The sequence below is a fragment of the Embiotoca jacksoni genome, unplaced genomic scaffold (assembly GCF_022577435.1).
Source record: "Embiotoca jacksoni isolate LCO1_2020_lvr unplaced genomic scaffold, fEmbJac1.0.p SCAF_23, whole genome shotgun sequence".
Taxonomy (NCBI): Eukaryota; Metazoa; Chordata; class Actinopteri; family Embiotocidae; genus Embiotoca; species Embiotoca jacksoni.
In genome coordinates, this window is record NW_027185374.1 from 5,202,287 (window position 1) to 5,225,784 (window position 23,498).

Sequence of the window (23,498 nt, forward strand, 5' to 3'; positions counted from 1 at the left end):
ACTAAGCAAACTAGTCCAGCAGATATGTTGGCAGGTGATTTATTCAAGCGCCATGGTTATATCCGGTAACTGCAGAACAGATATGTGTGATTTAAGACAACATGTCGAAACTACAAACGTGGATGCTTCACACACATCGTCAACCTCTCAGCACAGAAGATGGATACAATCAGCACAGTTTCAAGGTGGACACCCAAGATTGGTGTCACCAATTCAGTGTCTAACCCAGTGTGAAATATCATCGCAATCTCATCTCCTGTTCCTTAACATATACATTCTTAAGTTATGGCCACAAATATGTTTTGTTAGGTCACAGTGACCTTTGATTATTAACCGCCAAATTTTCTTTAAGTCCAAGAGGATGTTTGTTCCAAATTTGAGGAAAACTCCTCAAGGCATTCCTAAGATAACGAGTTCACAAGAAGCAATTATCAAATATGATCAATATCTGCTGGGAGAGATTAAGCTGGGAGTAACCCAGAATTCATGCCAAACTTAACAGCTCACGTCTTTGTTTGAGAAATCAAATTGATAATTTGATCCAGAAGAATTTGGGAAAGGCAGGTTTAGCAAATAAAATTACAATTAATTGTGATTAGTCTGTAGTTTGTTTTTCCACTTCGGTGTAGTGATGTTGATTTTTTTAACTTATGGATGGCTGATAGAAAGAAAATTTAAAAAAATCTTGGCTGAAAACAGTTTACGATAATACTGATTTCCAGAAACTCTTGTTATGAAGTCTGGTATTTCTCAAACATCACTGATCACAAACTTCTGCTTCAGCTTACCGATTGATATATAACAGAGAATTTCCCACAGAAGCCTATGGATGTCGTCATGGACAAAATTTCAGAGATAAACAAATTACCTGCAACTCTGAAGAGACTGAAGAACATTAACTGCAGTTACTGGTCCCGCTGACCTGCCCACTGCTTTTTGTTTGTTTCTTTTATCTCTCTGCTCTCCCCTCACCCCAGCCGCTCACCTCTGAGTCTGCTTCTGTTGGAGGTTTTTTCCAGTTAAATGGGAGTTTTTCCTCTTCACTGCCAGTCATGTGGGACATTTTTATTTGCTGTAAGATCTCAACCCAAAGGGCCCTGAGATGATTTATGTTGTGATTTGCTGCAGTAAAGATAAAACTGAATTGAACACTGGTCCAATGGATAACTTGAGCTCACTGTTTCCAATGCTGTCTCAGTGGAGGGTTTATACCACAGGCCAAGGGGAGAGCTGTTCTGTAAAAATAGGTGTTTTATTTTCTTGGCTCGGCAGCACAAATATGTACTGATGACTAAACTGTCTTTTTTTTTTTTAGGCAGATACTGTAAACCCTTTACCACTTCTATTTAACAAAGAGTTATAGATGTTTCAAGTCAAATGTAAGCAACACAATATGAAAAGAACATCTGACTTGTAATCATAATGTAATTATATTGTAATTAAAAGCAGTGGGTCTTTTAAATGGGGTATGATAAAGGGCATCCCAACTCTGGTAAATGTATTTGTAAGTTTTTGGGCTTGCTAATCACTATAGTCTATGCCAAGTGCTTTAATAAAAATGCCTATCATTGCAGCTGCTTAATGCATTATTGTGTGTTGTGTTGTATTTAACCAATATTCAGGGGCGGTAGGAGGTTTTAATAAACCTGAAGTTTTTAGAATGGCAGGTTATTTTACTGGTGTAGCTTTCAACTCGTTCCAAGAACTAACAACTTAAAAAGTCCAATTCATTTCTTGCAACTGCAGCACATCAGAGGGATATAAACTTGGTTGACCAACACATCCTCACAAACTGACTCCCAAAACAATATATATGCACACCATATGCACACTCAAGCGCCCTCTATCGGACCAATGCATCCTCACAGCTAAACAACAGAAAACGTAATTTGACTGTTGGAGAGTACCTGCAACAACAGGCGTAATAGACCGTCGCCAACATGGTAACAACGACCAACGTGGTTAGCGTTGTGAAACGGTCAGTTTGGTTAGGTTTAGGCACCACGTCTTCTTGGTTAGGTTTAAGAAAAGATCGTAATTTGGTTCAAAAGAATTATGTTAGTTACGCAAGTTGCATCACATATGTGGCGTACTTTAAATACATTACACAAATTAAATTAAGTCAGCTATGAATTTTGGTTTCATACAGGACACAAACAAAGATCTCCTGGGTGAAGGTGCTGAGTTTGATACATCCAACCTCGTTGGATGAAACGAGGTTCCCTTACCTTACCTGACTTTCTCCATCGCTACTGTCATAATCACTACGGCCGCTAGAGGTCACAATAAACATAAATATGGGTTGTTTTAACACCCTTCAACAATGGAGCAATGTTGTCATGTTGGACGTGAGGACGGGTTGCTGGGAAACATGACAATAAAGTTATGATCATCTTTATCTAATTATGTTTCCAACCGGAAGTCACACAAGCACATAGTGACACATCTTTATGTGCAACCAAAAAAAAAAAAAAGCCAAGTAGCCTTTGTAAAGAGTAATGTAAATTACATTACTTGTGTGTTTTGTTCGTAAATTTTAAAAAATGGGAAAATCTCTAAAGGCTGCACGGATTTCGGAAACAGTGCAGCTGCAGTGAGACACTGAAACTTGCTCTATTATATCAAGTTTTTTTTACGTTATTTATGTCACACACTTGCAAATGACCTCGAGTTAAAATAATTGTGACAAAATGTGATGAGGCTTCATTCCACAAACATCTGTGAAGTCTTCATGTCATTGTCTCACTGCAAAGTTCTGATAAACAAGCTGACGTGTGCGGGGACTCTCATCATGTTATCAGTCCAACGGGAGGAGGAGGAGGACTTTGTTGTTCTGTTATTCCAAATCAAAACAGATGTGTGTGTCTGTTTATGGGACTTGGACGTCCATGCTGGTGGTTGGTCGGCCTGTTGGTGTGTGTTTCTCTGCTCCAGTACAAGTGTGTGGTCCATACCGAGTGTTTATCGACTCCCTGCCATGGTAAGGGTCACTTGTTTGTGCTGCTGTTGTATTTACTCTCTTCGATCACTCAGCATTATGCATTAGAAATCTGAGCACTACGTGTTTACCAGCTGAAGAAATTGAAAGACCTGAGATCCTTTGATGAACCTGGACAATGATTTTTGGTCTGGGGGCAGTTTCGCATGGTTTGTGCTGAACCCTTCAATTCCAAATATGGAAATCTTAAAGCTGCTTTTGATAAAGGCCCCACCAGTATCCTTGAACACATAGTTAGGGCCATAAAAAATAATCTAGTTTCAGAGTGTGGTGTCTTGACAGACTTCCAACCCCATCTAACACCTTTAGGATGAAAGTGAATGGCCAAGCCAAAATCAATGGACAATCGCACTAATTCACATGTGGATGTAATATGCAGTGTTTGAGTATTTTTGGCCACATCGTGTATGGTCTCTCTCTCTCTCTTCCTTGTAATAATAGCTCTGTAAATGTTTGCTAAAAGTTGGTAAAGTTGATTTAACCCTCATCACCAATAAGGACGGGAGTCATGGGCTATTTACAAACTCCTGCCCTGGGAAAATGCAAAGTTGCAACTGAATCCGTTTTCATCTGTAGCTACAGTTCATCAGCTGGAGAGTTTTAGTCTTTATGTAATTACAACTTCTGGCATCTTGTAATATAGAGTCAATGCATTAGATTAATAACAGATGCACTAATTGTATTCCATCAGGGAAACATTTTCCATCTACGGAGATTTTCCTAGAAACTATTCTAGAATAAAAACTAGGTAAAGTTTATTACTAGGTAAAGTAAATATTGCTCTTTTTACTGTGTACAAGCCAGACTTGCTAAATGTAATTTAGTGTTCAGGGTGCGGTGCTAAATAGCAGGTCATGAGCAAGATTATGAGGATTTAGAGCCTTGAAAAGTGATGCTAGTTCATATCATCTATGCTATCAGTGTAAAGAAAGGACAATTATGCTGCACTGTAATCGTGCCCCAGACACCCCCAACGCCCTCTGGCCTGTGGAGCTGTCAGATTAGGAAGTGATTCAGCAAATGACCCTTCATGTTTCCAGGTCATGTAGCCTCTGTTTCAGCTTTAACAGCGGAGACATGAGAAAACAATTTCAGCTTCAGGGGAAACATTGCAGTTTAGATTTAATTTAAACTTTTAAACCACTGCCACATGTCTCTTTTATACGTCTATTAAGAATGCACGCTTTTAAACTGGGCTGGGGAAAAGCTGGCACGCCTACCAGTTACTATGATTTGTGTTTACCGGCACATATCCTGTGCTTGTTAAAATCATGATAGAAGCTTTTACTGCTGGCAGATTTATGCCAAATTTATTTTAGTTCAATGTACCAGGCATGAAATATAACATTACCACCAACATGCAGATTTACTAAAACGACTAAATTCAGTCTTTCTCTTTTCCCTTTTTTTAACTTTGTGTTTTGGCCTCCTTGTTCTTGTCTCTTGCAGTGTTGTCACACCGTGCTCAAGGCTTTGACAGCTTTGCAAAGCTGGATTCACTGTTTTAGGTTTGCCACAGAAAACTGCACTCAGTCATGTGAGACAGTTGGAGACAGTTTGGCAAGGCTAAGACTTCGTACTGCATACATAATGACATATGGATAAATCATCCAGGTCTCAGCTATATATTTTTCTCTGCTGTCTTTATCATCTTTGTCTCCGTCTGGATCCATTTGTATGGAAAATATAGTTACTGTATCCAAGCTTCAGTTCAAAATCCTCCCATGAATTTTTTTTTTTTACTGCCAAACACCTGCAGGCTGGAGATACCAGAGGCCTGTTTTTATAGATACTCAGACTTCAACACCTCACAAACTACCCAACCTTTTTTACATTATGTCACCATCACTTTTAGTTTCCATTATTTCATTTAAATTCAGAATACACCCAGAACAACGCAAAAATATAAATGTCCTGTATTTTAAATGTTGCCTGGTTCCACCAGAAGCAACAGATACAAACACCCTTTAAAACTCTCTGCCTGTAAAGATGACATTTGCACAAATAAAAAGGTTATTCAAAAACCATAACAATTTTATATTTTTATTCAGAATTTTGCTGCTTTTTTGAACCTATCTTTAATTTATGAATAAATGCATTGTTTTGTTATTGGGATCCTGTTGCAAGCGTCATTACCTGCATGAAAATATAAGTGCATTAATCAATCATTATTACAATGGTCAGAGAAAGGAGAAAGAATGAAATTAGGTGGAAAAAAAAAAGCAGGAACAAAACAGTATGTTTTTACATTGCTGACATCGATGCTTAAAGTGTAGCGATAGCTGAATATTTTAGTAGGAATAATAATGAAGTAAAATAACATGCAGCTGTTGATCTTAATCTAGCTTTTCCTTTTACACGTGATTGAGTTTCACAAACACGCCAGCAGTCAGCTGGCAGGAAGTCTTGACTGATCAAATTGTGAAACGTTGATGTGCTTCAGAGTCGCACGGACTCCCACAAGTGAAAGTGCTTCCAGTTGGTTTAATGGTTTTGTAGTCTGACAGAGGTGTGATGACCTAAATTCAGTTCTCACTGAGATACTTAAAATAAAAGCAAAGTGTCTTTTAAATCAGCTGTTGGAACAAACAATGAGGGTACTGGTCCAACTCAGGATGTACAGACCACTAAAGATACATATCCACTACATATCCAGCTACATATAGAGACACACTTCTCTCTGACCACGATGAACCTTGAAGTGTCTTGCCTTGCTGCTCCAAACAGGAAATGCTCTGATTACAAACACACAGCAACTATTTGTGAGACAGCAGCAAAAAAAAGTCTGCCAAATAAAAACTTTTCACAACCTTTTTTTTTGCTAATGTTACATGAAGGGGGACTTATTATCTTATCCTTGCTCAGCATTAATATTTGGAAATACCGTTTTTTTCTCTTTACCTTTAGAGCCCAACGTAGTGTGGTGTGTGTGTGTTACTGTTATCGGTGCTAATAGCTGTTGTTTATCACTTTCATAGGTGCCATGTTAGCGAGCTAGACCCAAGATGCGTAACAAAGTTTGGTTTGTGTTAAGAACAGTTTTCTTCCCGATACAGAAAATATATATCAATAAAACATTAACAAAGTTTTGAGAATGTTACAGTTGGTGTAACACTCTGTTATATCATGTAACCCACTATTGTAGGATTTTTTTTTTTTTTTTTTTTAAATACATTTAGGACAGCTTTATGCATTGTAGAATGATTTTTTTTTTTGTGTGTGTGTAAATTCTCATGGTAATACATGTGAGGTACTATATGCCACATGTGTGTTATATAGTCGATTAAACCCTCAAGTGTTTTGGACGCTCTTTGATCCGCATTATTTACTGATTTAATAAATGCCTTTCTGAATAACTGAAAGCCACGAGCATAGAAGGGGAGTGCATGCAGGATCTGAAAGTTGGCAAGGAAGCAATAAAAAAAAAATGTAAAGATAGCTCAAGACAAAGTCACAAAGAGTTAGAAGGATGGAAAGCACCGCCATGTATGGTAAAAGGAAAAAGCTGTGGTACATGATATCAGGCTTGGATGAGACGAGCTGGCTGGATCAGCATGTGAGGCGGTGACGTGGTCCTCTGGGATTTGAGTGAGCAATTTTTTTTTTCAGGCTCTTCATCATCTATCCACCTCTGCTGCTAATGTTCTGTTTATGTTGTCCAACCCCATTCTCCTTCTTCTTCTTCCCCACCCATCTCTGATATCCAACTCCACATCCCTCCATGCAGTCTTCTCTTTATTTCACCCTCTATTTCACTCTTCAGTCTCCTCATCCAAGACCTCAATTATACACCAGAGTGCATTCTTTCTTTTCATCTCATCCTCCTCCCTCCTGTCACCCACTGCTGTTCTGCTTGGTGGGAGTGAGAAAAGTACACCCCACCCTAAATCACTGCTCACCGAGGCTCTAAAAGATGCCGAGACAGAAGCGCAGGGGAGTGGCGCTCCACCCTAAACCTTTCATGATAGAGCAAAGTGCCAAATGACTGACCACGGCGCAGAAATGACTGCCACATCACCTGCAGCTGCAGCTCGCACAGGCCTTCTCCAAACCAAGTCTGGGTGGATTTCCTTTAAGATCTCACCACTCTTTGTTCCTCTGGAGCTCCAGAAACCTTAACCTTAACCTGATGAGAGCTATAAATTGTCATATGTTGGAGCTTAAAGCAGATTGATTGGTATTACCAGGAGGGTGTGACTGCACATTTGCGTTTGTTGTGCTCCTATTTTCTAAGTAACTGTGGCTGGAGAATATGTTTTATGGGAACTAACAGGTTGCAGATGCTTCAGAGGAAGAACAGAGGAAATATCGTCTTTCAATCCATTTGCATGGACACATGAAGGAAACCCAGACAGGAAGATGCAATCAATAATCCCGATGTGATCTCAGAAGTGTGCACTCGAAAACACACACAAACATGCTCTGACCGCTCAAAAGCATTAGACTCTACTTTTGCACCATTTCTGGCAATAAATCACTGCAGAGTCAAAACAAAGCTGAGCCCGATCATTCACCTCTGCTGCACATGCAACGAGTCATCCGAGTCATCCGTCCCACAGACAAGGAACAAAGCTGTGAGCTGCTGCTACATAAAAGTGCTGACACAGCTCTAAACAACAAAAAGACTGCAGAAAAGAACAAAAGTTGACTTGCTGAGACGCAAGAGTTTAGATTCACATCAGTCATTCTACCTGAATGACGCTCACACAGATTTCCCACAGCAGACACCAACAATATCTCCGTAATCAGCTTTATTTTAAAGTCTCACCCTAAATCACCATACATGATTCAAAAAAAGAGAGAAAAAAAAATGATTGATAACTAATTTGTAATTGTGTCATGGATGCATGTATTTAATTCGAGCATTTTACTCCATCAGCTTTTGATAACAGCCTCATGATACGTGACATTAACAGATAAAATGACCTAACTTGGCTCCCGACCGATGCTGTTTACCCAACACAGCTGTTCACATGTTAGCATTTCTGTTTATTCTGAAGTGTTGGAAACTTTAGTTCAGAGAGGAATAGAGGAAGAAAATGTGTACACTGAAATTCAACCAGTGTGAAAACAGCGCCATCTAGGGAGATGATTACGTCTCTGGACGGTTCAATACAGCATAGGCTGTTGTTCAATGATCCAGCAGATGGCACTATGGTACTTTCATGCTGTGTGAGTCTGACCTTTGTCGGGACTATTCAGGGGTTTTCCAGTTTCCCCATTTAAGTGGAGGAACAGAGCAAGAAGGTGGTGAAATTCAATTTACAAAATAAATGTATATATTTACATTTTGATAGTTAGATAGTCCAATTTAGGTAGAATTTCTTCGAATTGGTTTCTGAGTGTTCAATAAGAGTCAGAAGACTCACAGAATGTGACGCTCTCCCTTTTCTCTCTGCAGTGTCCGAAATTGTTAGCTAGAATACTAACTGATTTCCTGTGCAGTAGTTTGATTAAATCCATGGCTTTTGAACATTAAACTTATACAGTGACATCAACTACAATAAAATATACAAAATAAAAATCACTGGTTCAATAAAGCACTATCCAATTGGGCTACAACCCCAAGTTGGGAACCCTCAGTTTATTGCATTTTTCTGATGAACTGGAACTCTTAAACTAAGTTTTATTTAAAGGCTGCTTATGAGAGTCCTTTTAGGCAGGGCACGGAGTAAAATCTTCATGCTGTCATTCAGGATATCTATATCGGTTTGATTTCAGTTATTGGACCCAAATACACATGATGTTCCTGCATGTAGTATGTATGTTAACATGGGACAGCTAGAGACCATCAACAAATATCACTGTGGTATTGATATCGCCGACCACAGCATCAAACAGGAAGCTGAGTCACAGATAGAGCAATTCACTTCTTGTTTATTTTGTTGCAGCAGTTTGCTGCCCTCGGTCATGAGAAGTCAAGAAAGCAGAACAGTCGGTTCGAAAAATGGGGAAAAATACGGAAACACTTTTTTTGTATCCTCAAGTGGTTAGAATGTCCTTACAACACAAATGGTGTTTACTGTGTGATCATTTAAAGACACATGAAGTGTAAACGTCTTTATTTTACGCTCTTTGCATTGTATGACTGTGAAACTTTTGACAAATCTTTTCACATCGACAGTATCTGTGTCTTTGCTTGAGCAATACACATCTGTGAACTAGTGCTCGTGGTCAAACGTGGTCAGACATTTATCTCTTGTGTTTAGTAGGGATAAACTCAAGACATCTTGCAAAGTTTAAATTCAAACACTTTACACCTAACATACCTCTACACAGAGGACCTTGGAGCGCTGCAGCAAGGCTTACGATGCCGAGCATATCGGTGAATCACATTAGTGGCTGTGGAAGAGTTTAGCAGGGAGCTTACGCTACTGAGCGTGCTTTTCAAGGTTGTTTGAGGTTTACAAGGGTCACGTACCGAAGTCAGAGTTAAAACTGATTGGAAATACTGCTAAGGTTCATCTTTGGGTGGACACAGTTTCTACATCAGCTACATTAGCTTATATGTGCTTTACATCTACGATCCTGCATGTGTCAAAGGGCAACAGGCTGAACACTGACTCATGCGAATTAGCAGTAAGAGGAAGGTCTGTAATTGCTTTCAGCTGATTCATTGCTTGTGCTAAAGTGTATGTGAGAAATGTCATCAGTTATTGTGGTCCAAACAGCATGAATTGATCGGAGTTCAAATTTTTCCATTGATTCAGATGTTTAGCTTACACACAGTAGATACAAATTGTAGGTTCCTGACTTGAAATACAACAAAACGGAACAAAACACTATGCATGCGAGGATAATCTTTCTTTGTCAATAAAATACTGCAACAAGACTCTTTTTAAAATACAAAAAAAAAAAAATCATTTCATTTTTAGATTTTTAATTATAGGATGTAGACATGGGGGGGAGAAGTCAGAAGGGAGATGAGATATCAATTTGTTAGGTTAGGATGGAAGGCAGGAGATAAATCTTGGTTCTAATCCTCCCATGAAACAAAGCATAAAACAGCTTTGACACTTTTCCCTTTTCTTGATGTGAAGCACTTAGCAAACACAGATATCCAGTTGCACTAACCTGAAAACCATCTGTGCTCCCGTCAAGTCAGAGCAAACACTTCCAGTCTTCTAGCTAAACTGAACCAAACAGCTGCTTCGTAACACCTTTTACAAGACCGGTTGGAGATGGTGAGGATATTTGTGTCAAACTGCCGCTATCCCGAGATTACCCTGTTTACGCAATGTGACTCAGCGTTGAAGGCAAACCTTATTGCACTCTGATACATTTAAACATCTAACTTGACATAAAACATTGTTGGCTAATTTCGCCCGCGTACTTTGCGGGCTCACCGCCTGCTTTCTTAGCTATTTATCTCCTTTTAAGGCTGGCTTAAAATAGCTAAGTTAACCAGGTGAAAGATTTGATTATTTGTCGACACAGCCATGCCAAAAAAACAGGTCGTATTAGTGTCATTAAACTCTGAACTCACCTCCGGGTGAGCAATATCCCCCGGATAACACCATGGGTCTCCCTCCAATCTACAACAACTGAGTACAGTGTGTATTATTCCAAGTTGAACCAACATACTATCTTTTTTCTTTCTAATGGAAATCCGGCCAAAACTATAAAAATAGTAGTAAGTGTTAAGGGAGGGAGGTGAGAAAGGGAGGGAGCAAGCGCGTGAAAGCACGTTCGCCTAACGGGTTCACTGTAATCTCTTAATGTACTTCCACGTGTAGTAATGGTGAAAACAGGGATAGGGAAAGAGGATGAGCAAAAAAAGAGGAAGAGGGGGATAGGATGTAGGTAGGGACTAATAGATTTAGAGCATGAGATGGGGACAGAGATACTTTAGACTTCAGAAACCAGGGCACCAAAGATCAAATCATGAGCCAACCAAGTCTGCGTCAGACTTTTTGAAGGAATCTTTTGGTTTCATTTTCGTACTTTGATGTTCTTAAACAGAAAGAGGAACATTATCTATACGAGGATTCACGTATGCAGTGTGCTCAAATTTGTTTCCATTTGTGGTGATTGGTTTGGCAGCCTGACGAGGGGTCTGCCTGAAATCCCCCGCCAATCCCTTAATGTCGTCAGATATTGGAAACCAGGCCGGTGTCATCCACTTGGCAAGTCAGAGGTCAGGTAAGTCGCTGCATCATGGTAAGCAGCAAGCCTGACACTGAGCCAGTTGGTGAATGGGAATAGTGACGAGTCTGACTGACCCGCGGCCTTTAACATTTGCAGTGCAAAGAAAATGTATCTTCCAATGTGACTTCTGTTTATTTTAACACTCAGAGGCCGCTATTATATTGTGAGAGATAGAGAAGAGGCAGTACAGAGAAGTGAAAACAGCTACCGCACACTTCACTGAACAAACAAATGTCATTGATCCTGTAATCATTGGCAGTCAACTTGACATCAGTGCCTCTGGACCTATTGTGAAATGATTTGTCGATGTCGCCATAGTTCAAATACTCAATGGATGAAATACCATTAATCTCACACTCAGATGAATATCAAGATCTCACAAATTTTCATACAACTGTATATTTATTTTCAAGAATAACCCTTATTTTTAGTCACTGTGCCACGCAATGTTCAAATATTAATAACCCAATCTTGGTTCTCTTGGTTTTTGTCTGACATTACTCGAAAGTTTGTTCATTGAAAACATTCCTTTCCTGCCTCTTTGAACGTTTTATCATCACAGTTTGCACAAAGCATAGAGATAACAATACTTTAAAGTTTAACGAGTGGGTGTGGTTGCATCACTCTGTGACTCTCCTGTGTGTCTATGTGAACGTGTGTCATTGCACATAGAGGGTAATCTGCAATAAGCTGGTTTATGGGCTCGTCTGTAGTGACGCAGGTATACCAGCCAAGCTCTGCACTGATAGATTCTCTGTGACAACTAACTCGCAGAGACTGTGTCCCATACCCCGCATACAGACACACTTTCTTACAATTTACACATATCAGAGATGTTCTTTGCCAACACACACTTTTTTAGATTGTTACATTAGATGCACATACGGGTGACTAAACGTGGGCTGCAGGTTTGTTCAGTAACCTTGGAAGAGAAGAGGAGCTGCAATGATGATGTATAAAACAAATACACCTCTAGGGGGCATGCATGTGCATTTTCAGCCTCACCTGTGAATGATCAGAATAACCAGAACTGTAATGTAAGAATGGAATCATTTACTATTGAGATTGATATCTATTCATCAGATTAAAAGGTTACAATATATTCAGAATATATAATACTGTGATGAGACGCACAGATTTGTGAACGAGTTCTTCCTCATACATCAAACTGAATAGGAGAGAACTGATACGGGCACAGAGAGAAATAGTACCCCTTTTGATAAAGAACAATAGGACAAGTGTGACTGTGAGGTGGCTGCATCTCTGAAGTTTTGGTTTACGTGTGTTTTGGTAGACGAAGAAGCGCCAATTAATTGATTCAAAGCGATAAAAGTTGAGAGTCAGAGTCCAGTCTGAATCCAGTTGTCTTCCTCGGACACGCTTCAATCTTCAAGCTTGCAGCCATTCAAACAAAAAAGTGGGAAGCTATTAGTTGGTGAGGGCTGTCAATCAAACGGACCCGCCCCACAACTTCTCAGACGGGAAGCGCGCTGTTCACAATTTCTCCAGCAGCTGTGGAGCGGGACCTCTGTGGCATCACGCAGTATCAGCGAGCGACAGACGGGCAAAATGTGAAGGGCAAGCAGCCATACACCGCTTCCCCGAAAGTAGGTGTCCATTGGAAAAGTACAGCAGTCGTAAAACAATGCGTAAAGTTGTTGTTGCGCAGCATGGACGCGCAATAATCGGTGCGTAAAAGTGAACCAAAGAGGGCAGAAGTAAAACTTGTGCGGTGAATGAGAGATTTTCTCGGATGAGATGGATGCGTCAGGGAGCTTTTGGGACTTTGGGACAAGCTAACATCGAGAGGAACAAGCAGTTCGACATTTACAGTGGATGCCTGGTTTCCGCAGTTTGGCGACAGAGCCGGAGCGGGGCGCGCAAGCGGGTAGCAGATGCGGGACAAGCTCATGAATTGAATTCGTCTGGGTTGCAGACTTTATGTAAGAAGTAGGACAACACCGCCCAACAAGTTATTTCCGTCATGCGTCGTATTGCACCGTGTTGTTATGATAGAGTTCAGCTCTGAGGGGTAAATTCCACAGAAAGTTGCAGCGAGCTGATGCCACTGCTCCTACTGGAGTTAGTGAAAAGTTTCGACGTTTACGTTCCTTCTGTCTACCTCCTATCAACATGGAAGAGAGTGTTGATTGTGCGGCGGCCGACAGCTGCGCGGACGGGGAGAGCATCAACCTCAGCGTGCTCAACTGGGAGCAAGTGCAACGTCTGGACACCATCCTCACCGGCTCCATCCCCATCCACGGCCGCTGGAGCTTCCCCACTCTCGAGGTGAAGCCGCGGGATATCGTCAAGGTGGTCCGGAGCCGCATGGAGGAGAAGCGGATACATGTCCGGGAGGTGCGACTGAACGGCTCTGCGGCCAGCTACGTCCTGCACGAGGACAGCGGTCTGGGATGGAAAGATCTGGACTTAATATTCTGCGCCGAACTGAAAGGAGAGATGGCGTTTCAGATAGTGAAAGATATAGTTCTGGACTCTCTTCTAGACTTCTTGCCCGAGGGGGTGAACAAAGAAAAGATCACACCAGTGACCTTAAAGGTACTACATGGAGATACACATGACTCACAAACAGTTTGCAGATCTTATACAGCACAGCCAACATTTGTCTTAGTTTTCAGGCTTTCAATCTTACCAAGAAATATGTGCACACGTAGAGCCTCATTTCCCCTCTTTATTTTTTATCTTTACTCAGTTAGGCAGAAATTGTTTAACTTCCCTAATCATTGCACAGTTTTCCTGTTTGCAAATGCACTGAAATTACTTTTAAATACATTTTTATAAAAAAAACAATATTGAGATCTTCCCTGACTACATTCTTTTAGCACAGAGACATGAGCCTACAAATAGTAAAAACGTTGAGTTTCCAATTCAAAGAGGATTCTGTTTAATCCAATTGGAGTCGGATCCACATTAATGAGTCAGCCCTCAGTTACCTGGATACCAAGGACTACCTGGGCTACTGATGGCCCACCAGCAGATGTGATCAGCAAAACATAATGACTAACAGACCAAATCCGGATTTTTATCTGGTGCATTAATGTTGTTGAGGCCTACTGTCTACTTTCTATCCAGTACACCTCCACCTAAGACCCACAGGGCAATAATTCTAAAGCCTAATCATGATCACATCGATCTGATAATCAAGTCGAGTATAATTTTCAGAGGTAGAAAAGTGGTTGATAAACTGGTGCTAAAACTGACAGTAAAGGCTATTGCATCTGTGAAAAGTAGGAAAAGAGGGGGAGGAGGAGTTGATTCACAGACACAGAGAAGGCAGTAGGCCTCGGTTGGATGGCTTGAAAGAGGATGTAAACAAGAAAATATGACTTTTTTTTTTTTTTTAAATGTGAATTAGTGCTCAAGATTTCAAATAATTATGTTCAATTATAGCCAGGTATTTGCTCTTCTCATGCTGCAGTTAGTTTTGTGTTCTGTACAAAATACACAAATGAAGATGGTAGAAATATTCTGTACATATACGAGTAACATGATTTTAACATAGCTGATTGTCACTTCTATGGACCTGTGTGTTCTCTAGGTATTTAAGTATGGATATAAAATCTCTCTGGTCCAATAGTGGCTTTAGTTTTTTATCTTCAGTTTTGGCTTTTGGAAAAAAATGACCTAATTAAAACCTGTCAGAAGACAGAGATCATGATGCCTATTCTGTGATGTCACCTAATTTTCATTATGTATTTGTTTTTAGGAGGCATACGTACAAAAGATGGTAAAGGTGTGTAACGACTCAGATCGCTGGAGTCTCATCTCGCTCTCCAACAACCGCGGCAAAAATGTGGAGCTTAAGTTTGTGGACTCGCTTCGACGGCAGTTCGAGTTTAGCGTGGACTCTTTCCAGATTCGCCTGGACTCGCTTCTCCTCTTCTACGAGTGCTCGGAGCACCCCATGGCTGACAACTTTCACCCCACAATCCTCGGTGAGAGTGTCTACGGCGACTTCCCCACCGCCCTTGACCACCTGCGCAAGCGCCTCATCTGCACGAGGACACCCGAGGAGATCCGAGGCGGGGGCTTGCTGAAGTACTGCCACCTGCTGGTTCGGGGTTTCCGCGCAGCCTCCGACAGCGAGATGAAACTGCTGCAGCGCTACATGTGTTCGCGCTTCTTCATCGACTTTCCGGATGTCTGCGAGCAAAGGAGAAAGCTCGAGTCCTACCTGCAGAACCACTTTGTAGACCTGGAGGACAGGAAGTACATCTACCTGGCCACACTGTACGACGTGGTGCAGGAGAGCACTGTGTGCCTAATGGGCCACGAGAGGCGCCAGACGCTCAACCTCATCTCGTCGCTGGCACTTCGGGTCCTGGCCGAGCAGAACGCCATCCCCAACGCTGCCAACGTCACCTGCTTCTACCAGCCGGCTCCTTACGTCTCAGATGGCAACTTCAGTCACTATTACGTAGCGCAAGTTCAGCCTGTCTACTCCTGTCCTCCATCGCCTCATCAGCAGTACCTTCCTCCTACGCAACATCCCATGTATGCTACCTGGTTGCCCTGTAACTAAACCGTCTGTCATCCATGCACTTTTTTTCTAACTGGTGGAATTCATGCCTCATGAAAAGGGATGAATTGTGATCTCTTTAATGTGTCCTTGAGATGAGAAGTTGAGGTAAATGAGATGATGAAAAGTGAGACAAAGTTAGACAAAGAGCGCAGATAAAGGAAGAGAACAAAGGAAGGAAATGAAATGAGGACAAGGAACCTGGATCGAGGCATCGGGCCAGAAGAAAGCTTTCCCCTGGGTTTGGGTGCTACAGCATGAAAAGCTGAGCACACAGCGAGAGATTCCAATGAGAGAGGCTTACCTACCGGTCTGATGGCTAACCACAGCCTTGGAGTCATCAATAGCCTGGACAAGATACTTTCTTCACATGCTGTGAGTAACAGCTCACAAGAACTTAAGTTTGAAATGAGGAGCATGTTTGATAATCACATTAAAAACCAAAAGAGATGCTCACAAGAGTAGCAGAGGACACACACGATGTGCTGAAGATATTGATTCATCCAGTTTAAATGTCCACTGTGTGTGTGTGTGTGTGTGTGTGTGTGTGTGTGTGTGTGTGCGTGCGTGCGTGCGTGCGTGTGTGCGTGTTTAAGAGACTGCCTCTTCACAGACAATGCAAAAAGAGGAACTGGATACTGTTTACAAATCCAAAGATCTACTTTGATACTAAATTTTTTCTGAACTCGGTTAAAAAAAAAAAAGAAAAAAGAAACAACAAAACAATGCATGCTTTATTTCTTTACAGGAATAATTTCTTTAAGTGCCTAGATAAAGCCTAAAGGGAAGACATATCTTTGTGATTCTTTATTGTAGAGGACTTTTGAGTTGTCTCTAAGCTTTTCAAGATGATAATGAATGTACTGAGGGTCAAAGAATTTACCCATGCTGAACAAGGTCTCTTTACACTGAGGGAGGAATTGGACCAAATTATCTTTTAAACAGTGTTCAACGGAAGACTCTGCTCTTATCAGCTGTCCTGCTGGACAAGTACTCATCCTGATTACCAAAGAGGAAGTAACAACTTAATCTCATCATCTGTAGAAGGGTTGGCAGGCGGATCAAAAATGCTTATAGGTGTAAAATAGATTGTAATTTTAAGAGACATGCACAGAAAGAAAAGGGTATTTATTAAGAAAATAAATTGCTCTTTTTCTGTTGTTTTTGGATTGTAAATTATGGTCAATCAGTGTACAGCTTTAAATCCAAAAAGCCAATTACAGAGAGAAAATAACTGATTAATTTTTGGAGGTTATAACCCAGCAACAACATAAAAATGCCCGCAGTTTCATTACTGAGCTTCCTGCAGTGTTTTTCTACACTTTGCATATTAATATGTAGATTTAAAGTTGTTTTACTCAAGCTTACTTAGAGGTGCCCTGTGGAGTTTTTATGTAAGCAAACTTATGTTTACATTCAGTTTTACTTGCCAAAACACATGGAGTGTTTGCTTGGGATCAAATGAAAGTGTTAACTGCATTGCAGTTGCAGCTGTCACTCGGTGAGACAGCGTGAAAGTAGGGTGTTCATTGCGCCACCCTAATGCTCGGCTGCATATGTGCATCATGCATAAGCATGATACAAACCAAAACATTGCTCTATATTGCTGCTAATTGTCAAAAACTCTACAGGGTACCTTTAGGTTGAAAATGCTTATCACATAGAAAGCACATGTTTGGAACACATTTTAAAACAGGCGCAATCAATTTTCAAAAATTACACTGGAAGGTTGTAATACATTTAAAAGGTTCTAATTTTGTATCTTCTTTTTATCAAATACATAAAATGGTCATTTTTGACATGTTTTGTTTGCAGTTTAAGGGCATTTTGTCACAATGAATGCACTGTAAAAGAAAACTGCCTTCATGCATAAGAGAGAAGGTTTGGGATACAAGTTGTATGTTTATCAGATGGGTGGAGGTTAGATTGTGTACGCAGGGATGTTGCAGGTGAGTCAGAGAGCCAGCAGAAAGGAATACTTACAGCAAAAAAGATTCAAAGATGATGTAAAATCATTGGCCAACACATATTTAATCCACTCTTTCAATTGGCAGCCTTTGAACTTTTATATCTCAGTGTGGAAATAATGTATAAATAAACCCAATCGCGTTGATATTTGAATGGCAATTAATCATGTTGGCTGAGTTTTTGGGTAGATATTTGTGATCATGAAAATTACAGGTGTAAATTTACAGCTTTAAAGTGACTCAGCATTTTCTCTCTCAAACATGTCAGATCTCCTATTTTTCTATCAATCTCTATTTTTGTAAAGTTTGTGTTCGGCTGACGTAGCAGGTAGATTCAAAGCTGCGTTGAATCTAACAAGTTTTTTTTGTGGCGTATGCATTTTGTGTTTTATTTTGGCTGATGAAGAGCAGCGCAGGTGGACACAGCGGCTACGCTGAGATATACTGTGTTAATTGTAGCCTACGTGTGCTCTGTGCTCTTTCACATGGATTTCTGTTGCTCCAAAGAGATTGTTTCATTGTTCCTCAGTGTTTGTAACTGCCGTCCTGTTTGGACATGAAAATAATGATCTGATGATCGTGTGCAAGTTGACATACTTGATAATTAAAAGCAAAAAAAAAGCCCATCAGACATGAGTTGTTTCATTTGAAGTTTTTCTCTGCTGACACACACGACCTGAAACGATGCCCGTTTGCGTGATGTTTCATCTTATCGACCTTCAGTTTAGCCGAGGTAAACAGATCTGTGGTGCCCAGGTTTTGACAGACACAGGGAAAGTCTTCTTTAGGTCAACGCTCTGAGGTGCCCACAAAATCTGAACGGGTATGACTTTCACTGCCAGCAAGTGACAGTTGAACGTGAAGGATTTTCCCTCTTTAAGACGTCACGGACGAGTGTCAGCAGAAATCATCGGTCGCCATTTGCCAACCTCATTAGAGCTGAGTGTATCTGAACCAGCAGGTCGATTTCTTGTATATGCACAGACCTTACTACCAGCAGAGCCCTGGTCTCCAGAGACACATGGTAACTTTCCGAGTAGATTGGCTCCAGGTCTGCATCCCTGTAATGCCCAGAAGCCTCAGCCTCCAGATGTCACTTTCCCTGCTCACATTGAGAAAAATATTTTACTTTGTCCCTCTTTCAGGATCTCTTTCATTTTTTTTTTTTTCTGTCTCCTGTCTGTGTCTTTGTCTCTGCTTATTTTCTCCCCTCTTTATTTTTGATTTTAACCTCACTTCTATGCTCTTCCTAAGCTTCTGAGGTGTCACTTGTATCTTGCTGGTGAGATTAATGACTGTGTCACTGAGTACGCAAGTTCATGTGCACGGCAGTGTTGTAGTCGTCACTCATTTCCCTTAATTTACCCTCCGCGGGTTCTTGATGAATATAAGCGAATGGAGCTGAGCTATGGAGAGGAAAACAGGGCCAGTGTTATCCCCTGCTAAGAGGGAGAGAGTGGACTCTAAATATAGGCCCGGTCTCAGCCGCTGTAAGGACATTAGCCCATCTGCTGAAAGCTGATTAGCCTCCTCCATAAGCATGTACGCAAAGCTTTGGTGTGGCTAGTGTGGAGAGATTTCCTGGCTATTGTACTGTAACACATACCTAACCCAAGTCTGGGCATCTTTTATGTCACTCTCTCTGGAAAGGGTAAACAAAACAAAAACAAAAAAATCAGTCCACTTCCTTATCAAGGGCTTAAACAGAACTGAGAACAAGGGATTGGGGAATTTAGCATGTTGCACAACACGGTAAAGAGCTAAACCAATAACACAGAAGCTTATAAAGTGTGCTACCATGGCGCTTTCATGTAGTGTCTCAACAGGTAGTCCGAGCTACAGAAGTGTGTGAAGCAATTTTCACAAAGAGTCGCAGAGAGAGAGAATATCACAGAAAAGGGAGAGGGTGTACACTATTACGATTTAACAAACTTGTCAGACAATATGCCTTCCAGACCATTTCCTTTCTGGTATAACCCAACCCTGACATTCGACAACTGCTACCACCCTGTGTCTTTGCAGGAAATATAAATGTACCACTTGCAGCTGGTTAGCTTAGCTTAGCACAAAGACTGAACACAGGAGGAAACAGCTCGCGTTTGCTCTGTCTCAAAAATTCCCCCTGAAAGCTCCTACAAAGCTCCTGAACAATGAGGATTACAAACAAAACAAAAAAAAGATATAAAGTGCTGGTAGTCAGATTTTGTTACCTTTGTGGAGCCAGGCTAGCCCTGTTTCCAATTTAATTCCAAATAGTTCTAAATGGGGTACTCACGTACTAACACTTGCTATTTTGAGTGCATAAGTGTCACACTGTTAAGTGTGGAAACACGCAGTGCAAAACAAGTACCCAGATGGTGCGCTCAAAATGGTCAAACCATTACGTATGAAATGCTGGACAGATGCACTCTTCAATGATCGCCATCTTGGCTCCATACAGGAAAAAGAGGTGCCGCCAACGTAAAGTATTTTGAAACTGCGGGGTCTGAGGAAGTGGCAGCTGTTGAAGAACAGCTCACAAAACTATTTATTTGTCACTAAGTACCACCATACTGCTGTTGGATAGAAGGAATCCGGGTGTTTATGTGTTGGTCAAATAATTCAAGTCAACAGATATGTATAACAGTGAGTAAATACAGTAGTAATCATTAACTAACAGTTAGTTCATCTTAAAATAACCATTTAGTTCATGTTAATTAAGGCATCAATTTATGCCTTACTTACTCATTATTGAGGGTGCTATCGGCATTAGTAAATACAGTAATAAGTATTAACCACTACCAGTTTATTAACAGTTAGTTAATGGTTAAATAATCTTTTATTAAATGTTAACTACGGCATCAATTTGCATTGGTAGCATTTACATTTAGTTGCTACCATTACTTCCAGTGAGTGCAGAACGGCAGTGTGCGGTCAGAGAAAACTCTACCCTGTCGAAATTGAAGTACTACACAAGTCAGAGCACATGGAAGAATACTGTTAGTGTACAAAGGGAAGAACATCACTTGGGACACTGTGTTAAGCCAATTGTCTGCTGGCCTCAGCCTCATAGGTACCATGTAGAGATTCATGTTGTTCTCAACAACAAAGTGACAAAATGTATTTTCACAAAGCAAGACTAGTAAATCGTAATCCACAGCGAGTGGCCAGATTTACTGAAGTTTTGGGCCGGGGCCATGTGAAGGAGAAAACAGTGGGAATCCCACATCTGTTCAAAAACTCAAAGCTACAGACCGCCTTCAAAGACTCGTGTTTAGCAGAATGCCACAGCTATGAGTTTCAGAAGAAGAGGCATCAAAGGCATGTGAAGAAAATAATATTTTTGATTTATCTCTTCGAACGAGCACTGACAGATTTATTTATCCTTTCTTACAGGATAATATTATTAGTATGACCATATTGTTTTATTTTAATTCTCCAAGCACTGATACAGATTTTGAGAAACAGATAGTGAGATACTTTAGCATAGTGCTATCTACACTGTGGTGAAGGGTATGTTGAGGAATAAATTACCACGAGTATTAGATTTAAACATAAAACATGGGTTAAAGTCCTCAGAGAATACGATCATCTTAAGGAAATGATATGACATTTGTAAGGGACGCCATAAAGAAGTTTATCCACAACATAACTTAAGACATATGGAATCTGACTTCTGTATAAAAAAACAACCCCTGAAGTACAAAGGTAGACCACAAATAAGTCTCAGTCAAAGTGACCTTATTCAGTTAAAAATATCATATGTCGTTGTTTGATCAAATAAATTAGCTACTTTTATTTGGCCCTCCTGGGTTGTAGTGTACAAAACTCTTTCCTTTCTCACTTTTATGGTCTCAGGCTCCATTGTGCGTATTTTTACAGGCAAAGATCAGATGGAGTCCCATCATTGTTGCTATCTTTAATCAATTTCGGCTTCACAGAAACAGGAAATGAATAACACCAAAAAGTCTCTTAGCAACTTGTAAAACACTGGAAATGTGGGTGCTGTGCTGACAAGTTTTTATTCGTGCAGAAGTACATTTCAGTACAACTTCATTTGGTTTTAACTATTGTTTAAAAGCTGCGGGTAGCATAGGTTGTTTTTAATATATGTAAATAATCAATATTTTGTTCTAAAAAAGTAAAGAATTTTACTTTTTTTTTTTTTTTTTTTTTTTTTTTTTTTTTTTAAATAAACCAAATTACAGAAAGGAATTACTTATAAAAAAAAAAAAAATTCAGTTTTTGGACCAGAGTGATCAAATTAGGATGTGTACCTCGACATGCGAACACACACATACACACTTACGCAGGGTTATGTTGGAGATTTACCAGTTGGAGCAGCAGCACGGCCAATAGTTCGTCCAGCTCAGCCCAGATGGGGTCAAAGGTCACAGAGTAAATCAAACAACAGCAAGACAAGACTGTGAGAAACGACGACTTGTGCATCTGTGCATGTGTGTGAAAGAGGACAAGAGAGATAAAGTAAGATGAAGACAGAAGTGTGTGAAAAGAGTGTTTGTGTGTGGGCGGGCATGTCTGCATTTGTGTGTTTGCGCTTTCTGTGTATTTGTGTTACAGGAAAACTTGAGTTAACGTCTAGCTTTCAGTGTCAGATATCTGTGGACGATGTTGCTTTTAGGGATTACGAATAGCAGCCATAAGCAAAACTTGATCCTCTTGAATATTAGGCAAAACAATGATAATATTTTGTACTTGTGGAACAAACCGACCACTGGGAGATTTTTCCGTGACATCAGATGCCAAACAACTGACTAGCTAGAGCAATAAATCAGATTGATCACTAATCTTAAGTGTTTATGCCTGGTTGTGTAAAGAGTTTGGCCAGCTGGACCGGGGCCGGTATTGGAGTAAAGATTTGGCATGTTGCAGTGCAGAAATCAGCCACTAACAAAGAAGGAGAGACGAATCTGAAATTTGACACACATCAGTGACGATTATTGGCTTATTTTCTCAAAAGGAACAAGGGTTACCGTGTCATAAATCCATGTATAGCTCAGCAGCGGTAAAAAAAAAATCCATGTTGAAAATTCATTTCAGTTTAATTTTGTTTGAGGCAGTGAAGTTTAGATAAATGTTTTCGGTACCGGTTAATTGTAAGGTACATATTGACAAGAGTCTCCAGCCACATGCTGACAGCTCTGAGGTTGAATTTAGGTATGGAGGTACATTGAGTAAAATGCTCATGTCAACCAAGCGGCAACCAACACTGATGCCACCCATTGGTTTGTTACCTGCTGTAATGAGACCTTGAGTTGGACTATCGGCCATTGCTACTTTGATAGTTCGGAGCAGTTTAGAGCCAGAAGTGTATTTGGACGAGCTGTGGAGGAGCAAGTAATGGATTTGACGCAATCTGATTGGAAACCCAAGGACACTACGTCCCGCCCTCCTATAGTGGACTGCACCACAGGCCCGTCAATCGAACAGACACGCTCCAAAAGTACCACTTTTTGAGGCCGAATAACGACTTAATGATGAAATTATTTTCAGATGAACTGCTACAAAACTATTAAGAAGGAGGGACTTTAGCAAACAACACCAAAATAACTTGTGAAAAAACAATTTGATTGACTTTGTATTTAATGAGAGAAATTTGAGTGGGAGTCTATGGAGCCGGTGGCTTTTTGGAGCCAACCCCTAGTGGCCCTCGGTGATATCGCACTTTATGGCACATCCCTATTGGCCTTGTTTTTCAGACCCAGAAGCTGTTCACTTTTATATACAGTCTATGATGTCACATAGATATGTTCACAGTGGCAATGCTAACATGCTGATGTTAAGCAGATAAACTATTCTCTTAGTACAAATACTCAAATTAGTACAAAACACAAAATGTAGTTAA

At 40.5% G+C, this 23,498-nt stretch overlaps 2 protein-coding genes across 2 annotated transcripts in view; one reads left to right on the forward strand and one right to left on the reverse strand.

Annotated features, from left to right (window-relative positions):
• The window catches only part of LOC138203500 (inactive serine protease 35-like), an 84,538-nt gene that overhangs the window by 11,090 nt on the left and 49,950 nt on the right, over positions 1-23,498 (reverse strand). The window lies entirely within an intron of this gene.
• LOC138203496 (terminal nucleotidyltransferase 5A-like) lies at positions 12,674-18,277 on the forward strand. Its single transcript, XM_069158399.1, has 2 exons — positions 12,674-13,705; positions 14,874-18,277. The coding sequence occupies exons 1-2, from the start codon at positions 13,280-13,282 to the stop codon at positions 15,687-15,689; spliced, it is 1,242 nt and encodes a 413-aa protein (XP_069014500.1). The 5' UTR covers positions 12,674-13,279; the 3' UTR covers positions 15,690-18,277.